Genomic DNA, 16616 nt, shown 5'->3' with positions numbered 1-16616 from the left:
TTGTTCACTAAACTCATTTCAATTTTAAAATTTAGTGGAAAGAAAAATATAATCTGCCATTATAGGTATAATTGTTTTTATTTCTTGCAGTATGTTGACCATTATGTATAGAGATAAAAGATTATGCGTTTTTATATATTTTACCATGACCTTGTGTTATTTTTACAGTATTGTAACAGCAACAAAGACAGGGAATAACATTAAAAGAAATTAAAACAGTGTTTTGGTACACATTCTGAACTTAAATTCATTTGGTATTAAGACAAACATGTTTTAACCTTTTCTTTCTCCTTCTGTGACAATGGGACAGAGATGATGGATCTGTTTTTAAAATGAGAAAGAAGTGTCTACTCTGGAATGTTTTGAGAAAGGCAAGACACCAGTGGACTCCTCAGTCATTTATTGCTCTTTTGTCAGTTTTGGCCCAGCGGTCCTTTGATTCAAATTTATTTCCAATGTCAATATCAAATGCTTAGCTAGTCAAATTTTACTAAAAAGTAAGATTAACAACACCAGTTCAATCAGGAAATATGTACCTAACGTGTACTTTTGAAGGTTTAACCTTATATTACTTATACAAGACTCATCGATATCGACACAAACACACAAACACGAAAATATGTATAATTTCTAAAATATAAAATACGGAGACACAGACTTATATATTATATTATTATGAATTATATAAATTGACAATAAAGATTTATGTGCACAAGTATGTTTCAATTTTTTTTAGTAGAAAGATGTTTCTCATAGCTGGTTCAAAAAAATTTGTTTCTTATTTCTATAATCATAACAAAAATTTATAGAATAAGTTTGAGTTTTTAGAAAATTAATGTAGTTCTTCTTTTTAAAATTGTGTTAGAACTGTGTTAGAATTGTTACAAATCCAATAAATATTTTTTGAATTAAACATTTCACTAATATGTGTTCTACAAGTTGTACGAGTGTCGGAGTATGATAAGTATGTCGGACACGAACACACCATTCAAGAGGTGTGTTCAAGCTTCATAGTTTTTTCCAATATCAGTTTTTATCTGTATTTCTCTTTACCATAGTATTTTTCTTTTAAAATGTACACACTTTAAACTTATTGTATAATATAATTTCTCTTTTGATCTATGAAAAAGAAAAAGCGATATGCTCAATTCTAAAGACAAAATAGAATATCAGTCGTTTGTATATTGGTTCTGAAAAGTCCCTTCATATATCAAAGACACAATCATACAGAAACATGATTGTCTTTTTTCTTTGGTATAAAGAGTCATGCCACTAGCACTGCCACTGCTTTTCCATTTACATGACAAATAAAGCAAACTAGAGATCAAACTCTGTTATCCCTAATTTGGTGTTTATTTGTGTGAAATTTAGAACCATTTGAGTAGGCATAAAAATATCATAATGCTCTGAAGGGTTACAAATTATGATAAGGATGTAGAATTGTACTCATGGGTGGTTGATCTGACTCTGAGGGAGAAGGAATCAGCCCTGAATCTATACATCTTGGTTCCACAAATGACAAATATATGAATTTAAGAAAGTTGTACTTTACTTGCAGCGCAATTAAAGGCCAACGTGAACATGTCAGACTGGTTCAAAGATAAAGCCAAGAGAATCCAATCGTCATCAAGGATGTACTCTACCAATATTCACAACAGTAACATTATGCTAATCCTGTTGCTGATTAACCAATTCAAGAAATTCATCCTAAATCTAAGAAATGTCTGCATGATATTTACTGTAGACATTGCTAAAATTCATTTTGCTATTTCATCTATTCTTATAATCTGGTACTGAATATCCCCTATCAAGTGTTATTTCGCTCAATCTTCTTTTTCTAGCCGTTAAGTGTATGTTTGAAAGATGGGGATACTTGCAAAAACACTCCAACACTCAAATCAGTTGGGTGTTGGGATGCTTATGAATTCAGAACCGAAAGAGTCATTATCTTTTTTTCATAAACACTCCAACACTCAAATCAGTTGGTGTTAGAATGCTTATGCATTCAGAATGAAAAAATCATTATCTTTTTTTCATGAGAGTATGTTTTATTTATAGCTTTCTATTGGACTTTAATGACATTGGCACATGTCCAATAACTCTCTAATCTCAAATAGGGACTCATTACCTTCAAACTAATCTGATTGACCAACCAGATTATATCCTTGCTGGCCGTGTGACCGTTTAGTTCTAATTATGCAATTGGCTCCATCACCTTTCATCTGTTTTTCTCTTTCTAGAAACATTCTTGAATGCACTCAAAATTCTTCTAGCTAAACTAAACACGCCTTCACAAGTGACAACGGAATATAATAACAGCTAAACTAATGTTAATGCAATGTACTAGGAAATGTGCAAAAGAAAAGGAAAAGAAAACCTTATTTTTTTTCTGTTCGGTTTTCTAGAAACAAACAAGCACAGCACAGTCGGCAATGCTGGTCCCCCTCTCAAAATTACAGACTGAAAGGTACTGTGTCCTTTTCTACGCTGAAACCAAGGGATTTCGCTTTATCAGTTGCTAAAGTGAGGATAAGGTATATATGTACGTAACAACGTATAATATAACATCCACCGAGTCTTTCATGTGTGAATAGAGAATAGACACATCTATCTATGTAAAAGTCTAATGGTTATAATCTCTCTGCACATTCTTGTCAATCACGCAAGAGGGTGTTTGAAACGCGTTTCTGAGATCATAAATCGTGTCAATGATGAGAGAAATGCAAAAGCTAAATCATGTGGCACTCACTTTGATGTGAAAACCCAAATCCATGCTCCATTTCCAATCAAGCACTAAAATTATGCAAGTTTAATCTGCACAAAACAGTGAGAATGTCCAACATTTACAGATCTGTGGTATCATCACGTGCATTCCAACTTCATTATATCAGAACAGATCATCAATCACGGGGTATGTACGACTTGTAATCAGTGCAGTGGGGACTAGGGACCGAGTCTAAAAATTGTGAACACGAGATACAATGTTTAGCAAAGGGTTTAATGCACTTTTACAGGATTTGTGGGAGTAACTTTGCTACAAGCCTGATATTTATACAGAAGAATTTGGATATGATTATAAATAATTATACAATTACAAAGATTTAAAAGTCAACATGATGATGGAGCTGCTACAAATTCTACATAACGGCAGCTCTGGAATAGTGATATAAACATGAAAGAACTATCTGCATTTTCTTACAGAAAATGAGATGTTACACCTTTGAAGCTATACCCGCCAAAAATTTAAAAAGAAAGTAAAATGTTACTCAGAATTTTTATTTTCATGTCTGGTGTGTGATCAATTTCCTGGACCCATTAGTATTCTTCCCATGCTCTGTGGGCAAGGATACGAGGCATGGTTTAAAGCTGGACCATCACTCCTATTGTCTCTAGAACCATAGGGATTAGAGCTGTTATTTAGAACACCAAAGTATACTGGAGCTGAGGTAGTATGAACAAACTTGAAATTGGAATTACTTGTGTGAGTTTGAGTGTTCCCAAATTCAGAGTGCATTATTTTGCCTTGTGCGTTTGATCTATGTTCAGCAGCTGAGCTAATGCCCATCCCAAGGTCAAGGCTAATGGTATCACTTTCTTCTAACTTAATTCTTGTCTGTCCAGCTGCTGCAACTGCCATGTCATGGCTGCTATTCCTAGCAGCTGGTACATCATGATTGTGTTTACCCTCATATGTGGTTATCACTGCTTTTGGATCATGAGATGCCCTCTCCACATGTTTTCTGACAGGGCAACCCGCATTTGTGCATTTGTAATAACTCCTACATAAGCAGCATAGTAAGATACAAGATTAACAAGAAATATGTAGTTGAGTAGCATATTTTAGCACTGCAATTAATTAGTATGAATCATAAGGATGGATCATAAACATGCAACAAGAATATCAAGGTCTACCAAGCACATATTTGATTTGAATTCCATACTTTTAAAGCATTTCCTGAAGTAGCCACACAACACACTAATATAGCAGAGGAATCATAAGAAGTAACCTTTTGAGTCTTTAATAATGACATCCACATTGATGATTGTCTCCATGAAATATGGTACAGACACTTCCCAGGACAACTATAACAACAAAATTAATTCATGTATATAATGCCCAACTTGACTTCATCAAATGACAGCAAGCTTAGTTGTAACATTGGGATCAGCTACACCAGTCATTCATTAAAACAAGCAGGATTAATCCTAATAAAATACACTGCCCACATGTCCTTCAATCTTTATGACTGTGTATAAAGCCTGCAATGATATGCATATCTTCTTGTCCTTCCCCTCCCCGCACCCTAGATTTTCTCATAACTTGGTATGGGCATGCAAAAATAATGTTTGATCCTTTCCTTTTGAAAATACTTCCCTATTATTAATAATCTACTGCCACTTTAATTATCCACCGTACTTCTTAGCAAAATTTTAGCAATCACTCTATTAATTTTCAGTTTGTCTTACCTATGCAAGTATTTAATCATTCTCATCAATTTTATACTACAAGTACAAAAATAAAAAGCTTCTGAATGAATATTAAAAACAGCTTTCGAAGTCATCCAAGTGAAATTTCTCCACCTAATGCTTTCAAGAGCTTAAAATTTAAAATAACAATTTCATAATCTAGCAAGTTATTTTTCCATTGCTGTTCTTGAAACTGTAAAACATCATCTACCTCACTCATAGATCCATCAAAGTATCCCTTACCAAAAAGTTTACTGTTAATGAGGATAGTCTAATACCAATAAATATATATATATATATATAATGTGTGTGTGTGTGTATATACCCTCACATTTTCATGTCTGAATATAATCAAGTGCAAGATACAGATTTTCTTTATGGACCAGGTTAGCATCATGGCTGCAACAGGGGTCTCATAGCGAGAGACTAGCTAACACTAATCATACTAAAAGAAAAGATTGTAAAGCAAAATGATTGAAAAGTGAATATTTAAGTTTCAATAAACTATTATATCATGTTAATTCCTCATTTAAATTGTTGTCTACCCAACAAATACAAGAGCAAAAGCTTGACAATAGTAAAAGAAATCATTTGACAAATCACATACAATAAATTGAATTTATTAATTTAACTTCGACCCAGTGAAGACATACCTTGGGTTAGGATTGCCTCTCACCACCTTTTGGCCATACTTACGCCAGCGATACCCATCATCCAATATATCAACCTCACTCAAAGTTTGTACAACAACCCGTGGCTCCCGGATAGGCTTAACTACAGGAGTGATGTCAACATTTCCAAGTTCCATTTTTCTACACAATGAAAAGGAAAAAACTCAGCAGCAGCAATGCAACCGAGCACACATGCTGAAGAAATTCAGAGCTTCAACCAAATTGTCATACCTTCGCTTTGAGAAGGGATCATCATCATCAGCGTCATCACCAATCCTGTTTGACACAAACCCTACACCCTCTAAACCATCACCATTTGTTGCTACATGTGATGGCTCAGAAGCACTGTTGGGCTCAGCAGCATGGGACAACTGACCATACATGGAGGGTGCTTTGTCTACAATAAAAAGGTAGAAGATAAAGAAATCCAGCTTATTTTCTCTGCAACAAGTAATGATAAAATGGAAGGTATGATAAGCATCTGGCTGGTATTACCATCTAGGCCAGCCAAAGAAGAACCCTTATCAGATCTCTCTACTTGAATAGACATAATAGTACCAGTAGAGTATCGGCAGCTTGGTTGAGGCTTAGGATGATCATGTGTTCCCTTGTAAATTATCTCAGTAATTTGACCATCATGAGAACGTTCAAAAAGTTTTTTCACTTCACAGTTAGGATGTGTACATTTGTAATAACTGCGTGGAAATTCACTTCCTTTAACAAGTTTTTGGCCATATTTTCGCCAATTGTATCCGTCATCAGATGTTTTCTCAGTTGCAACTGAAAGTCCACTGCCTCTAACATCCACATGTGATGCTTGAAGCCCAGTAGCTGTGTTGCCTTTGTGGTTAACGTCATCCAAATCAACATCAACAGAAGCACTAGGACAAGAACTAACCATTTGTACAGGTGATGATAGACTTAATTCGTTAGCAGGAACTGCTATCTCACTTTCAACTAATGGCGAGGAAACAAATGATTGAGCTTTTCCTAGACCTTCTACTTGAGTTGATTGTTTGATAGCACGGTTATTGAAGTCTGCAGGAACCTTAACATGAGCAAATAGCATTGGATAAGTGCTATGAAATTAGTAATCTTCAAAACAATATTAATCAGAACATTAAAACACCATTTGTTTTTGTCTAACACTGTAATCATGCATAGGACTATAAATTATAAAACTATTCAAATGAAACAAGACTTTAGGAATTGATTTTGTCTCATGCGACAAAGTTTGAGTAACATAACATCAATCTTGATAAATTTGAATTATGATTAATTATCCCACCTTGTTTTGTCAGTTAGTACACAGATTTAAACCAAGTAAAGTCAGGATGGAAAACAAAATTTGAGCCCATTCGTCCATGTGATTTGAAAGTTATTTTAATCAAAGTGTTGCCAACATCAATTTCATTACCATATTCAACCTGTTGAGTGGTTTAAACTCAAAGAAGCTTGATTTCCTGTCATCAACAGTATTGTTACTGAAGCATGAAGTGGTTACTGCAAATGTGGCAGAGGCAGCAAAAGCCTTAGAACCATGTACTGTTTGCTGAAGCTTGCGGAGGGACCCTGTAGTTGGTGAAGACTCCACCTGCAACAAATGGACAAATAATATTTAAACTATAAGCTCTTTGAGCAACAGTTGTGGAGTGAAATGAAAAATTATAAAGTAAAATGAACAGAGAGATACGGGGAACAATTTCTCTTCTCAAAAACCAACAAAAGGAAAGTAGGGAAAAGGCAAAACAACAGCAAGTTCTTGAATATCTGAAAACCCTAAGGCCTCAAACAGCAATCAATAAACCTAGGAAATCAGTAATAACAGCAGAAAGAGACCACATATATAATCTTCTGAGTAAACCAATAAACCTAAACTAATTGAATGGTGTTATCAGCTAGTGATGTAAGCAACCCACTATTATTGAGCGTAAGCAAAGTTTTTTACTTTCTCCTGCTGCTGATATTGCATGTTGTTTATTTGGAGTCCGTTTGACAAAGATACCACAGTACGTTATAATTTGCAAAAGTTAGTTATATAAACAATCAATCATAACAAAGAAAAGACACTCCTACATGAATGTAGCAAAGAATTCCACTCGAATTAGGACCATACAGACTATTAGCGTCTAGAAACAAGTCCTTTCACAAAATCCAGACCCACAATCTTTCTGACATTCCCTATATTATTCTCACAGCACATATAACTAAAATCAATCCACTAATCGTTGGTAATACATGATTCGTTTGCTCCACATATATAAATAGTAAAGGAAAAGAAGAGGATTTTCTGTGCACTCTGCTGCACCGTTGAAACAAAAACAAACAAAAAGGGCAAGCACCAACAAAAAAGAAGATTCATTATGTGAAAAAACAACACTGACATTAAAATAAATAAAGGAGAATGTCGAGCGATCCTCAACTAAAGTTATATTCCACCAAAGAGAATACCGTATTTAAGCATAAAGCAACCAATACATAATCCTATAAGAGCAAAAGCATCAGAAACTAACGGACCCATTCACCAAAATGTACTACTAAATGAAGGATAAAAGAAGTAAAGAGCCAGCTCTAAAGAAACAATTTTCCACGAGACTGAACCAGCATATTAGAATTTCGAATTTTACATAACAAAAAAAAAAGCATCTTCAGCTCATTACTCACCAGCATTCAAATCAAGTCATTTTAAATCATCAAATTATTCCACCAAATCGATACGATTTGACACCAGCCCAGATAAGCCCTATTGGGTAGCTGAGAAACCCCAACAAAATCACAGTGAAAAGAACAAATTTTTTATATGCCACTCCCTATAAGTGGCCTTTACCTTACATGCGTCAAGTAAAAAAAACAGTAAAACACAACCTTTGACCAACGTGAACTAAAAACGACAACATTCCCCTGTATTCACTCGAGCATTTACCTTTCCTTCTTCTGTTCCATTTCCTCTCAGAAAACACAAAACCCTCTGAAAATTGAAAATTCTCTCTAACAAACACCAACCCGCTTATTTCCATTCTTCACCAAACCAAACACCTCAATTGGAGTTCCCAAAGCAGAAGAGGAAGAAGAAGAAGAAGAAGCAAAAGAGCACACACTCACTCACTCACCTTCATATTGGAAAGAAGAACCGGTGATTCCAGAAAGGACGTCGGACTCAGTCCCGGGGGAATCGTGATGCACGGCGACCTCGAGATCGGAAGCTTCGCCGGCGCAATCAGCTTGTATCTCGCCGTCAAATTCTGACCCGACCCACTTCGATTTGGATCCTCGGATGCCCCATTGAGCCGGAGCTCCGAACTGGGGCCGGGCTCGGCGGCGGCGTCCATTGTGGGTGGTGGCGTTGATGAGGGTCAGAGCAGAAGTAGAGATATAGCAAAGGGCAAAAGGGTCATTTCAAATATGCATGTTTTTTGTTTTGTGGGTGGTGTTGTGTTTTGTGTTTTGTGTTTTGTGTTTGAAGGTTGTGTTGTGTCAGAGATGGTGGAAGTGCAGAAGGACTCAGTTGACTTGCAATGTTGGATCTCACTTTCTCTCACAAACAACTCACTCACATGTCTGTGACTCTCTTCTCTGTCATTTTAAACCCTTCTTTCTCACCTTTTTTTTTTTTTGTTACTTCTCTGTAACTAAACTCACACCATCATAAAAAAAAAAATAAAAAAAAACAATCATCATGGAAGTAATAATTGAGGTTGAATTGTAAGAGTTTCTGGATTAGATTCATTTGGGATTACAGTAAATTTAACATATTTAATTGGATTGGTTTACTTTTGAGTTTTGAAACAAAAAATTCTTAGTGTAAATTAAATTGGTTATTATGATAAAAATAAATTATTATACTTTTTAAGTTTTGAGTTTTATTTCTTATTTGTTTTATATAATTTTAATGTTAGTCTAATGTAAGATAACAAAATATTATTTGGTATTTAATTACTTTTATTAAATATTTAGATTTTTAAAGATATTACTTTAAATGTATTATTAATTTTATTCAAAAATATAATAAACATAAATATTTTTTTTTTTAAAACATGGTAACATCAAATTAAATTCATAAGAAAAATAATTTTAAAAAGAGGAAAAAAATAAAGTACTAATACCTAATCTAAAAATTAAAATTCAATCTAGTTTAAAAAAACATACATTTAAAAAGTGAATCAATTAAAATTGGTTTGATTAAGATTGGAGAGAGTGAAATGAATTAAATTCAAAAAATGTTCAATGTACTTATAATTTAATTGGAATTGTGAGGTAAATGGAATCAACTTAATACAAAATTATTGGTATTAAATTGTTTGAGTTTAACAGGTACGTATTGATGGTGTAAAAGTATAAAACTTTTTAAATAGTAAATTAATTTAGAGTTTAACAAATTTAAATGACAAGTAAAAAGTAAATTTTATTTATTCACTGCTTTAAAAGAATACATTAAAGGGATGGAGAGAGAAAAAAGAATGGGTTGTGTGGATTTATAGCTTTTGGACTTTTTAAAGCTGATAGGTAGATGATTATGTCAATGAATGATACACAATTGGATAAAGATTTTGTAACAAAATGATTATTTTACCATTCGTTAAGAGAATTATTGTTTGCTTAATTTAATTTATGATGTTGTTGTGTTCATGGCTAGTTATTAAGCTAGGTAAGAGTTGAAAGTGAAAAGTGGTGTGCCAAGTACCAACCAACTCTATGTTACTCTTCACCTCAGACAATGAGTATTAGTGAGTGATTGGTGCAAAACTGTGAAACCCTTTTGAAAGCCAAAGCCAAACCAGAATCATTTCACCAAAAGGGTTAGATTCAGATAATTTAACCTCATGAATGGGAGAGTCAGTCTCAAGCAATGACCTCAGTGTGTAGTTTTTGTCTATGTTACTTGAACTCTGATCAGATGATTCAGTTCAAGGAATGCAGTGTCGGCAATTCCCACAGGGAAAGTGTTTCATGTGTTGTGCACTGAGTGAAGTGACAAAAAATGAGAAACAGAAATGGATTTAACACCAATTAGTTCACAGAATGGAGTGGTGCTAGAGGTTTTGGACACTCACTGACTACATTGTTTAGGGGGTCTAAATGTGGCAATTGTTGACCTGACCACTTAAATTAAATTCCATTTGGGTGTTTTTCTGTCACAATAATAAATGAGATTGTTGTCAATTTTTCATGGATATGCTGTAAAGATCTTGGAAAGAGTAAGTTAACATGTTGGTCTCACTGTATTAAATATCTTCTTTCTTTACTGATATCACACCATTTTGTTCAAAGAGGCTAAAAAGGAGTTGAGGCTTAAGTTTTGGTTTAGTACTATAATGTATAGGGTATTATTAATGAACATGGTCTAGAAAAGCACAAGAGATTGAAACATTTCATTAGAGTTTGTTTTCCTTTCTCAAATTGGTGTGGTTTTTTACTTTTAGCAGTTTGAAGACAGAGGAATTGGAAGGGTGTACTTGGGCTATGATTAGGTGAAGAGAAAGGAAAGCAGCAACAACAACAAATCTAAGCATTTAACGGCTTGAGATGCAGTTAAAGCAAAGTTCTCACTGGTTTTCTAAATCTTTACAATCTTTGTGTTGAGTAATATTCTTCCTCAAATAAATTTGTCTATATTAAATGCTAAAGCACGTCTTTTGTCACATCCAAAATTCCCTGTCTTGTCCATCTCTCATCACACTTATTTGGTAAAAATTTCCCAATAAAATTGAAAGATGAATTGCTTATTCACCATGCATTTACTTTCTCCAATTTATTTAATGCATGAAATTTTAAAACCGTACAAAAAAAGTGTTATGTTATATAGGAAAGAGAGGTTGTATCACATAGAATGTTCGTATCAAATATCAACACTCATAGAACACGTACTCATAGAAGTATCTAATTCAAAAATTATTTACAATTCTAACACGATTTTAAAAAAGATAAATCCATTAATTTTTTAAAAACTCAAATTTATTATGTAAATTTTTATTATGATTATAAAATTAAGGAACAAATCACTTTGAACCAACCGGAAAAAACATATTTATGCACATAAATCCTTATTCTTTATTATCAATTTATATAATTCATAATTATATAATATAAATTCGTGTCCCTTGTCCTATATTTTAAATATTATATGTATCTCCATGTTCGTCCCGTATCAGTTCGCGTTGGTGTCTGCACTACATAACTTATATCTCAAGAATTTTATGCAAAAACCAAAGAGGTTTTTAAAGTTTTAAAACTAATTTTTAACTTTTTGATGCTTATTTCTCAGTGTGTATGAAAGGTTTTGCTTAAAAAAAATCTCATTTGAATCCTTATGATTAAAAATGCCACAAGATATAAACTCACTATCTGAATTGCTTCTTGTAAATTGAATTGCTTTACTTTATTGATAGCTTTAGGATGGTAGTTCATATAAAAAAATGGCAAATGAAAACAAATAAAATACCCATAATATATGACTTAATAGCTTAAGATAAAATATTGAATCTGGGTAGTGTATTTCCTACTAATGTTAAATCTGGTAAAACACAGTTCATATATAATATTATTCAGTGTTCTTTGCCAAATGAAAAGCATCAGTCATGAATAGGTGAGGGATGCAAGGTCCATTTTCTTCTGAATGAAATTCTCAGTACCAAAAAAGAAGAGAGATGGCAAGTCATCTACGGCCAATTTCCATGGAACACACTGAGAATACGTCTCAACCATCGTTAGTAAACATACAGAAAACGAGGTCTCTTACATGTTGCATTACCAAACCATCAATACAAAAAGATAAGAAATGGTCTCTCAGAAGGTGAGATGAATAATCTTCACAGACACATCTTATCATAGGTAATAGATCACTTCAAAGGTACAACAGTATCAGATCCCTCTCATACACTTGCCCTTCTTTTTGTGTTAACTTAACTATTCATAGGTAACATTCAAGCTAATTCATTCATTCAGCTAATAACTTCCCCTAGTCAGAGATGAAACTTAAAAGATCAAACTACTGTGCAGAGGCATAAATCATAAAACCAAATGGTGCTAAAAAATTGCCAAGTGACCCTACACCTAGTAGGATATGCATGCACACACACACACTAAAAAAGAATTGTCGAAACTCATTTCACAAGTTAATCTTAACTTCACCAGCCTCAATGTGGCAATTTCTCTGTATTCCTCCTTTTTTTTGCTGGGGGCATTGCAGGAGGAAATGGCTGTCAAAATCCAGATATAGCATAGGTCCACAGGCCATGCAAAGGACTCACAACAATAACCCACCATCAGAAAACATGGCGTTCAAACATAAGCCATGTGATTGTCATGGGAAGTGTGACAATGTGAGGCAATGCCCCTAGGCATTTTTCTTCATGATTAAAAAAATACAAAATATTAGACTTCAGACAGCCCAAAAGTTTACTTTCCTACATTTTCAGTGTCACATAACCTGGACTAGCCCAAGGCGATAGGAACCCAACAAATTGTAATTTGGGCTGCTTTCTAAAAATAGAGACCTCAACTACTATAGACCAAAGCATACAGACCATGATTCAACCAAATACCACTACCATGATGACATTTAACATCAATTCATCTACATATACTGAAGATGCAATATACTGAACTAGAATTGGTTCTATTAGACAAAATAAAAATATTATTCATTGGATGTAAGTTGTCAACAAAACAAATGTCAAATGCACAATGAGATATGATTCAAACAGATGATTATTATAGTACAGTGGCAGCCATAATCCGTAATAAGCACCCTTCACGATCAAGAGATATGAATCAGTTCAAAATACAGAGGAATTTTCAAATCAAAGATATTAAAACATAGTTTCTTTGCTAATTTTGGCACAAAAAACATGTTTAAAAGAACCAAATAAAACCAACAATTTATTTTATTTCATACAGAAAACTCATTGGCCAAAAGACAAAGAAACCATAGATAAGAAACTGTACTGAAAATAATTTTTTCACACGAGCACAACAGACAGTTCATACAGGATATTGACAAAATAACAAAACAAATATGTTGTATTTTTCAATCCATGTGGATGATGCATAGTCTCGTGGATGAGAACAATGAACACCATTCCCCTAGGATTATTTTAAGGCTTCAGGAACGGATGTATTACCCTCTGTTTTTGGACTAAAATCCTTAAAACCGATGGAAGAGAAAATTGAATTTCTTTGTACAGTGTGAGATGCAGCCAAACAAAAGTTAAAATCTAGATAGAGTTGTCTGGGTGTGAATAATGCTAAATACTTATCATTCCATTAATAAATTTTGATAAGATAAACCCATAACTGAATTTAATTTTTTTTTTATCATTTACTAGTATGAAATTATGCACTAGGACGTGGAAAAAAATGAAACCCTCTTGAAACAACTATAGCGCAGACTCGTGTAATAACTAATCACAAGCAACACTAAACCTAGAAAATTTGGAAAGTTTCTATTTGCACGGGTTATCCCTTTGAAACCCCCTATCTTAGGCCTTAATGCCTGGAAAAGAAATAAGTCTAGGCAGCGATGAAGTGCGAAAGCAGTGAAGTGAAGTTTAAAGAAGACCACGATCAACCAAAAAGGAAGCTTATAGAAGTAAAATTATTCAAGTAATCAAATTTGTGAAAAAAATCATTCCCTCACAACCCTTCGTGCAGAATCTAGTTCCTTTCCTATACTCATGGAGATCAACAAAGCAAGCTATGTTTTTACAATTTAAAGGCCAGAAGTGCAAAGTCGTGGAGAAACTAATACCAAAGCTACCAACCCAGGAGTTCAGCATTCAAAAGAAAAAGCAATTTCTTGATCTACTGATGATAAGAGGTTTGATAATAATGTTGCACACCATAAGCAGAGACACTATCATGATAACCAGACAGCACAAGTGGCTCTGATGAATTTGGAAGAGAACTACCATGACCAAGATTGCCACTGGGACCCATTGGGACACCATCAAGACCATAAGGCCCAGTTGAGGTGCCTGTATAAGGCAAGATGGTTGGGGATGGAGCCTTCATGCCATATGACATGGTTGGCAAGTTCATGTACGGATTTCGATGTTCCGATAACAAACCTTGTGACTGGAAATGAGGTTGTGGTTCAGGCAGCAAGCCTGATGACTGGAAACGAGGTTGTTGTTCCAACAACAAACCTGGTGGATGGAACAAAGGTTGTTGCTCCAGCAACAAACCTGATGACTGGAAATGAGGTTGTTTGTAGTGGTGAGGGGTTGAACTGGCACCACCGACACTATTCAGAACAGCTGCAGAACCAACTGGGGCAGAAATTCGAGGACGCTTGATCCCACTTTGTAGCTGCTGATGAGAAGGAGGCTTGGCAGAAAAAGCAGACGCATTATATTTTAAATTTGCCTTATGCTTCGTCAATTGGTCTATACGCTGTTGAAGGCTTTCAGGTGGATATTCTGTTTGAAGATTATGACTTTCAATAACCTTAATTGCCGATTTCAGTGCATGGACTTCTCTGGCTGTGATTTCATTCTGCAAAAACACCCAAATAAATACAGGCAGTGACATCATATACCCCGGGTAACAATCATGGGGAGAATACTTACAAGTGACTTCCCTTCCTCAGAAAGTCTTTTAGCAAGTTTCTGAGATTCATTCACGTGAGCTTTCAAAATGGGAATTGGTGGAATCTTATCAGCAAGATTGAACTCAAAAACATACTTGACAGCTAGAATATGTCTGCACCTGTCAACAAGTTTGTGAACAAGACCTGCAAAACACCCAAAACAAAATTTCCCTCACAAATTAAACACCAAAAAGGGAAAAAGTAGAAATCAAATAACGGCAGCATAACCATTTCAACTTACAACATTACACTATTTTTAAAAAATTCCAACTCCAAGACCACATAACATAAACACTAGTGGTTACTAGTGTTTTCAGTCGCTGAAAATGGATTATCTTTAGGTTTAGTTCCCAACTTATTCTAGATCAAGAACTAGACCCAGAGGTATCATCACAACCAGAAACCATAGGACTAATTCCATAAGGAAGTAGATTATCAGTTATCAGTTATTCGCATATTTCGCCAGCTCCTACACCAACAGGTGTTGCACTATTCGCATATTTAACCATCGAAATCCTTTCATATGTTTAAAAGATCCAAACAACTATTTGTGTCAACCTCGTCAGTAATCCCCAACATTCAAAATGATAAGTTTCCACCTAGTAATTTTGAAATACTCAACTTTAGCCCCTAAAAGTTAAAACTCCTGGGGTAAATACTTGCTGATTCACAGTTTAAGGGATTAACATTTGCAAATTTCAAGATTACAGAAACTAAAAACACCATTAACCCTAAACACTAGAGTCACAACAACAGGTAACAAGCTACAAGCCTACAACAACAAAACACAAACGCGGCTACGTAACAGCATCTCCTAACACCTCATCATACTAAACCAAAACATCAAATTCAAATGAAAGGGCTCCAACCTGGAACTTTGTCTGTCAAACCAACACTTCTGTATAGCTCAGGAAGATCATCATTGGCAGCAGCCATGGCAGAGAAGCTGACAATCTCATTCTTTGTCAATTCAGAGAACAACCCATAAGCCGCCACAAACTGCAAGAAAGTCATGGCCCCAACACCATCACCACCACCTTCACTTGCCAAGCTCCCCTTCCACTCCACACACAACCTCTTTGCTCTCTTACTCACCTTAGAACTCACAGAAACGGACGCAGCCCTCAACTGCTGAAACAACAACCCGCAAGTCCTCTTCCTCTTGCGCAATTCCTTGTCATCTTTCACTACATTCGCACCCACGACACCGTCCAATGCATCGAGAACCATCGACGCGGGATCGGAAGCACGCTTGAAGGCACTCTGGAGGTCAACCCCGAGCGCAACCTTGTCTTTGAAATGATCCCCAACGTAGTCCCGCAACCCTTTTCCATCCATGCAGTTGCAGAGGGCAATCATGCGTTCCGCGTGGGTTTTGGGCAATGCAGCATCATTTCGCGATGATGGGTCAGAACGGGAGGGCGGAAAAATGGAATCTTTGGAGGGAGAGGGTGGTGAGTGAGTGTGTTGCTGTTGAGAATCGAGGGAATGAAGAAGCTGAAAGCGTTCAGAGAGGGAGTTGTGGAGGGAGGTGAAGTGGGCATCGATGTGGGACCATGAGGGAGGGAAGAAGGAGGAAGAGAGGAGTGAGGAATGGGTTTGGAGATCGTCGTAGGCTTTCTTCAAACTCTCCTTCTTGGCGTCCACCAGTTGCAGAGCCGCAGAGATGGTCTTCGTCGACGTCTGCATTGCTGTTGCTGTTCCTCTGTTCTCTCGGAGAGAGATGAAGGATTATGAACACTTTTATTTCCAAATTCAAAACCCTAAAATTGAAACCACAATGATGATGATGATGATGTTAGACAAGGTGGTTCAGTGCTTTGCTTTGTGTTCCTGAATGAATTGTTGTGATTAGGTTGCAGAATGCAAAATACAAAATCACCGTGAAATCT

The 16616-nt window shown here is 35.3% G+C and overlaps 2 protein-coding genes across 9 annotated transcripts; both read right to left on the bottom strand.

Moving 5' to 3' along the window:
- Positions 1-3048: 3048 nt before the first annotated feature.
- Positions 3049-8785, bottom strand: LOC137823461 (putative WRKY transcription factor 20). 8 transcript variants are annotated; one of them, XM_068628605.2, is made up of 6 exons: positions 8249-8785; positions 6556-6732; positions 5634-6186; positions 5370-5535; positions 5121-5279; positions 3049-3779 (listed from the first exon to the last, which is right to left on the bottom strand). In XM_068628605.2, the coding sequence occupies exons 1-6, from the start codon at positions 8465-8467 to the stop codon at positions 3299-3301; spliced, it is 1755 nt and encodes a 584-aa protein (XP_068484706.1). In that variant the 5' UTR covers positions 8468-8785; the 3' UTR covers positions 3049-3298. The 8 variants fall into 8 exon arrangements, with proteins under 8 accessions (XP_068484706.1, XP_068484707.1, XP_090150669.1 ...); XM_068628606.2 differs by having other exon boundaries at positions 5697-6186; XM_090294543.1 differs by lacking the exon at positions 8249-8785 and adding an exon at positions 7803-7918.
- A 3149-nt stretch (positions 8786-11934) lies between these two features.
- LOC137823462 (FRIGIDA-like protein 1) lies at positions 11935-16616 on the bottom strand. Its single transcript, XM_068628608.1, has 3 exons — positions 15594-16616; positions 14705-14868; positions 11935-14630 (listed from the first exon to the last, which is right to left on the bottom strand). The coding sequence occupies exons 1-3, from the start codon at positions 16411-16413 to the stop codon at positions 13938-13940; spliced, it is 1677 nt and encodes a 558-aa protein (XP_068484709.1). The 5' UTR covers positions 16414-16616; the 3' UTR covers positions 11935-13937.

The sequence above is a fragment of the Phaseolus vulgaris genome, chromosome 8 (genome assembly GCF_051622355.1).
Source record: "Phaseolus vulgaris cultivar YP4 chromosome 8, ASM5162235v1, whole genome shotgun sequence".
In the NCBI taxonomy this organism is placed as follows: Eukaryota; Viridiplantae; Streptophyta; class Magnoliopsida; order Fabales; family Fabaceae; genus Phaseolus; species Phaseolus vulgaris.
This window is presented reverse-complemented; position numbering and strand designations above follow the sequence as displayed.

Excerpts from the sequence above, each read along its gene's own strand:
- LOC137823461 (XM_068628605.2), bottom strand. The coding sequence starts at position 8,467 with ATGGACGCCGCCGCCGAGCCCGGCCCCAGTTCGGAGCTCCGGCTCAAT. Across the intron at positions 6,733-8,248 it reads TTCTTCTTTCCAATATGAAG|GTGGAGTCTTCACCAACTAC; the intron begins GTGAGTGAGTGA and ends CATTTGTTGCAG. Across the intron at positions 5,280-5,369 it reads GATCCCTTCTCAAAGCGAAG|AAAAATGGAACTTGGAAATG; the intron begins GTATGACAATTT and ends TTCATTGTGTAG.
- LOC137823462 (XM_068628608.1), bottom strand. The coding sequence starts at position 16,413 with ATGCAGACGTCGACGAAGACCATCTCTGCGGCTCTGCAACTGGTGGAC. Across the intron at positions 14,869-15,593 it reads TTTGACAGACAAAGTTCCAG|GTCTTGTTCACAAACTTGTT; the intron begins GTTGGAGCCCTT and ends GGTGTTTTGCAG. Across the intron at positions 14,631-14,704 it reads CTGAGGAAGGGAAGTCACTT|AATGAAATCACAGCCAGAGA; the intron begins GTAAGTATTCTC and ends GTGTTTTTGCAG.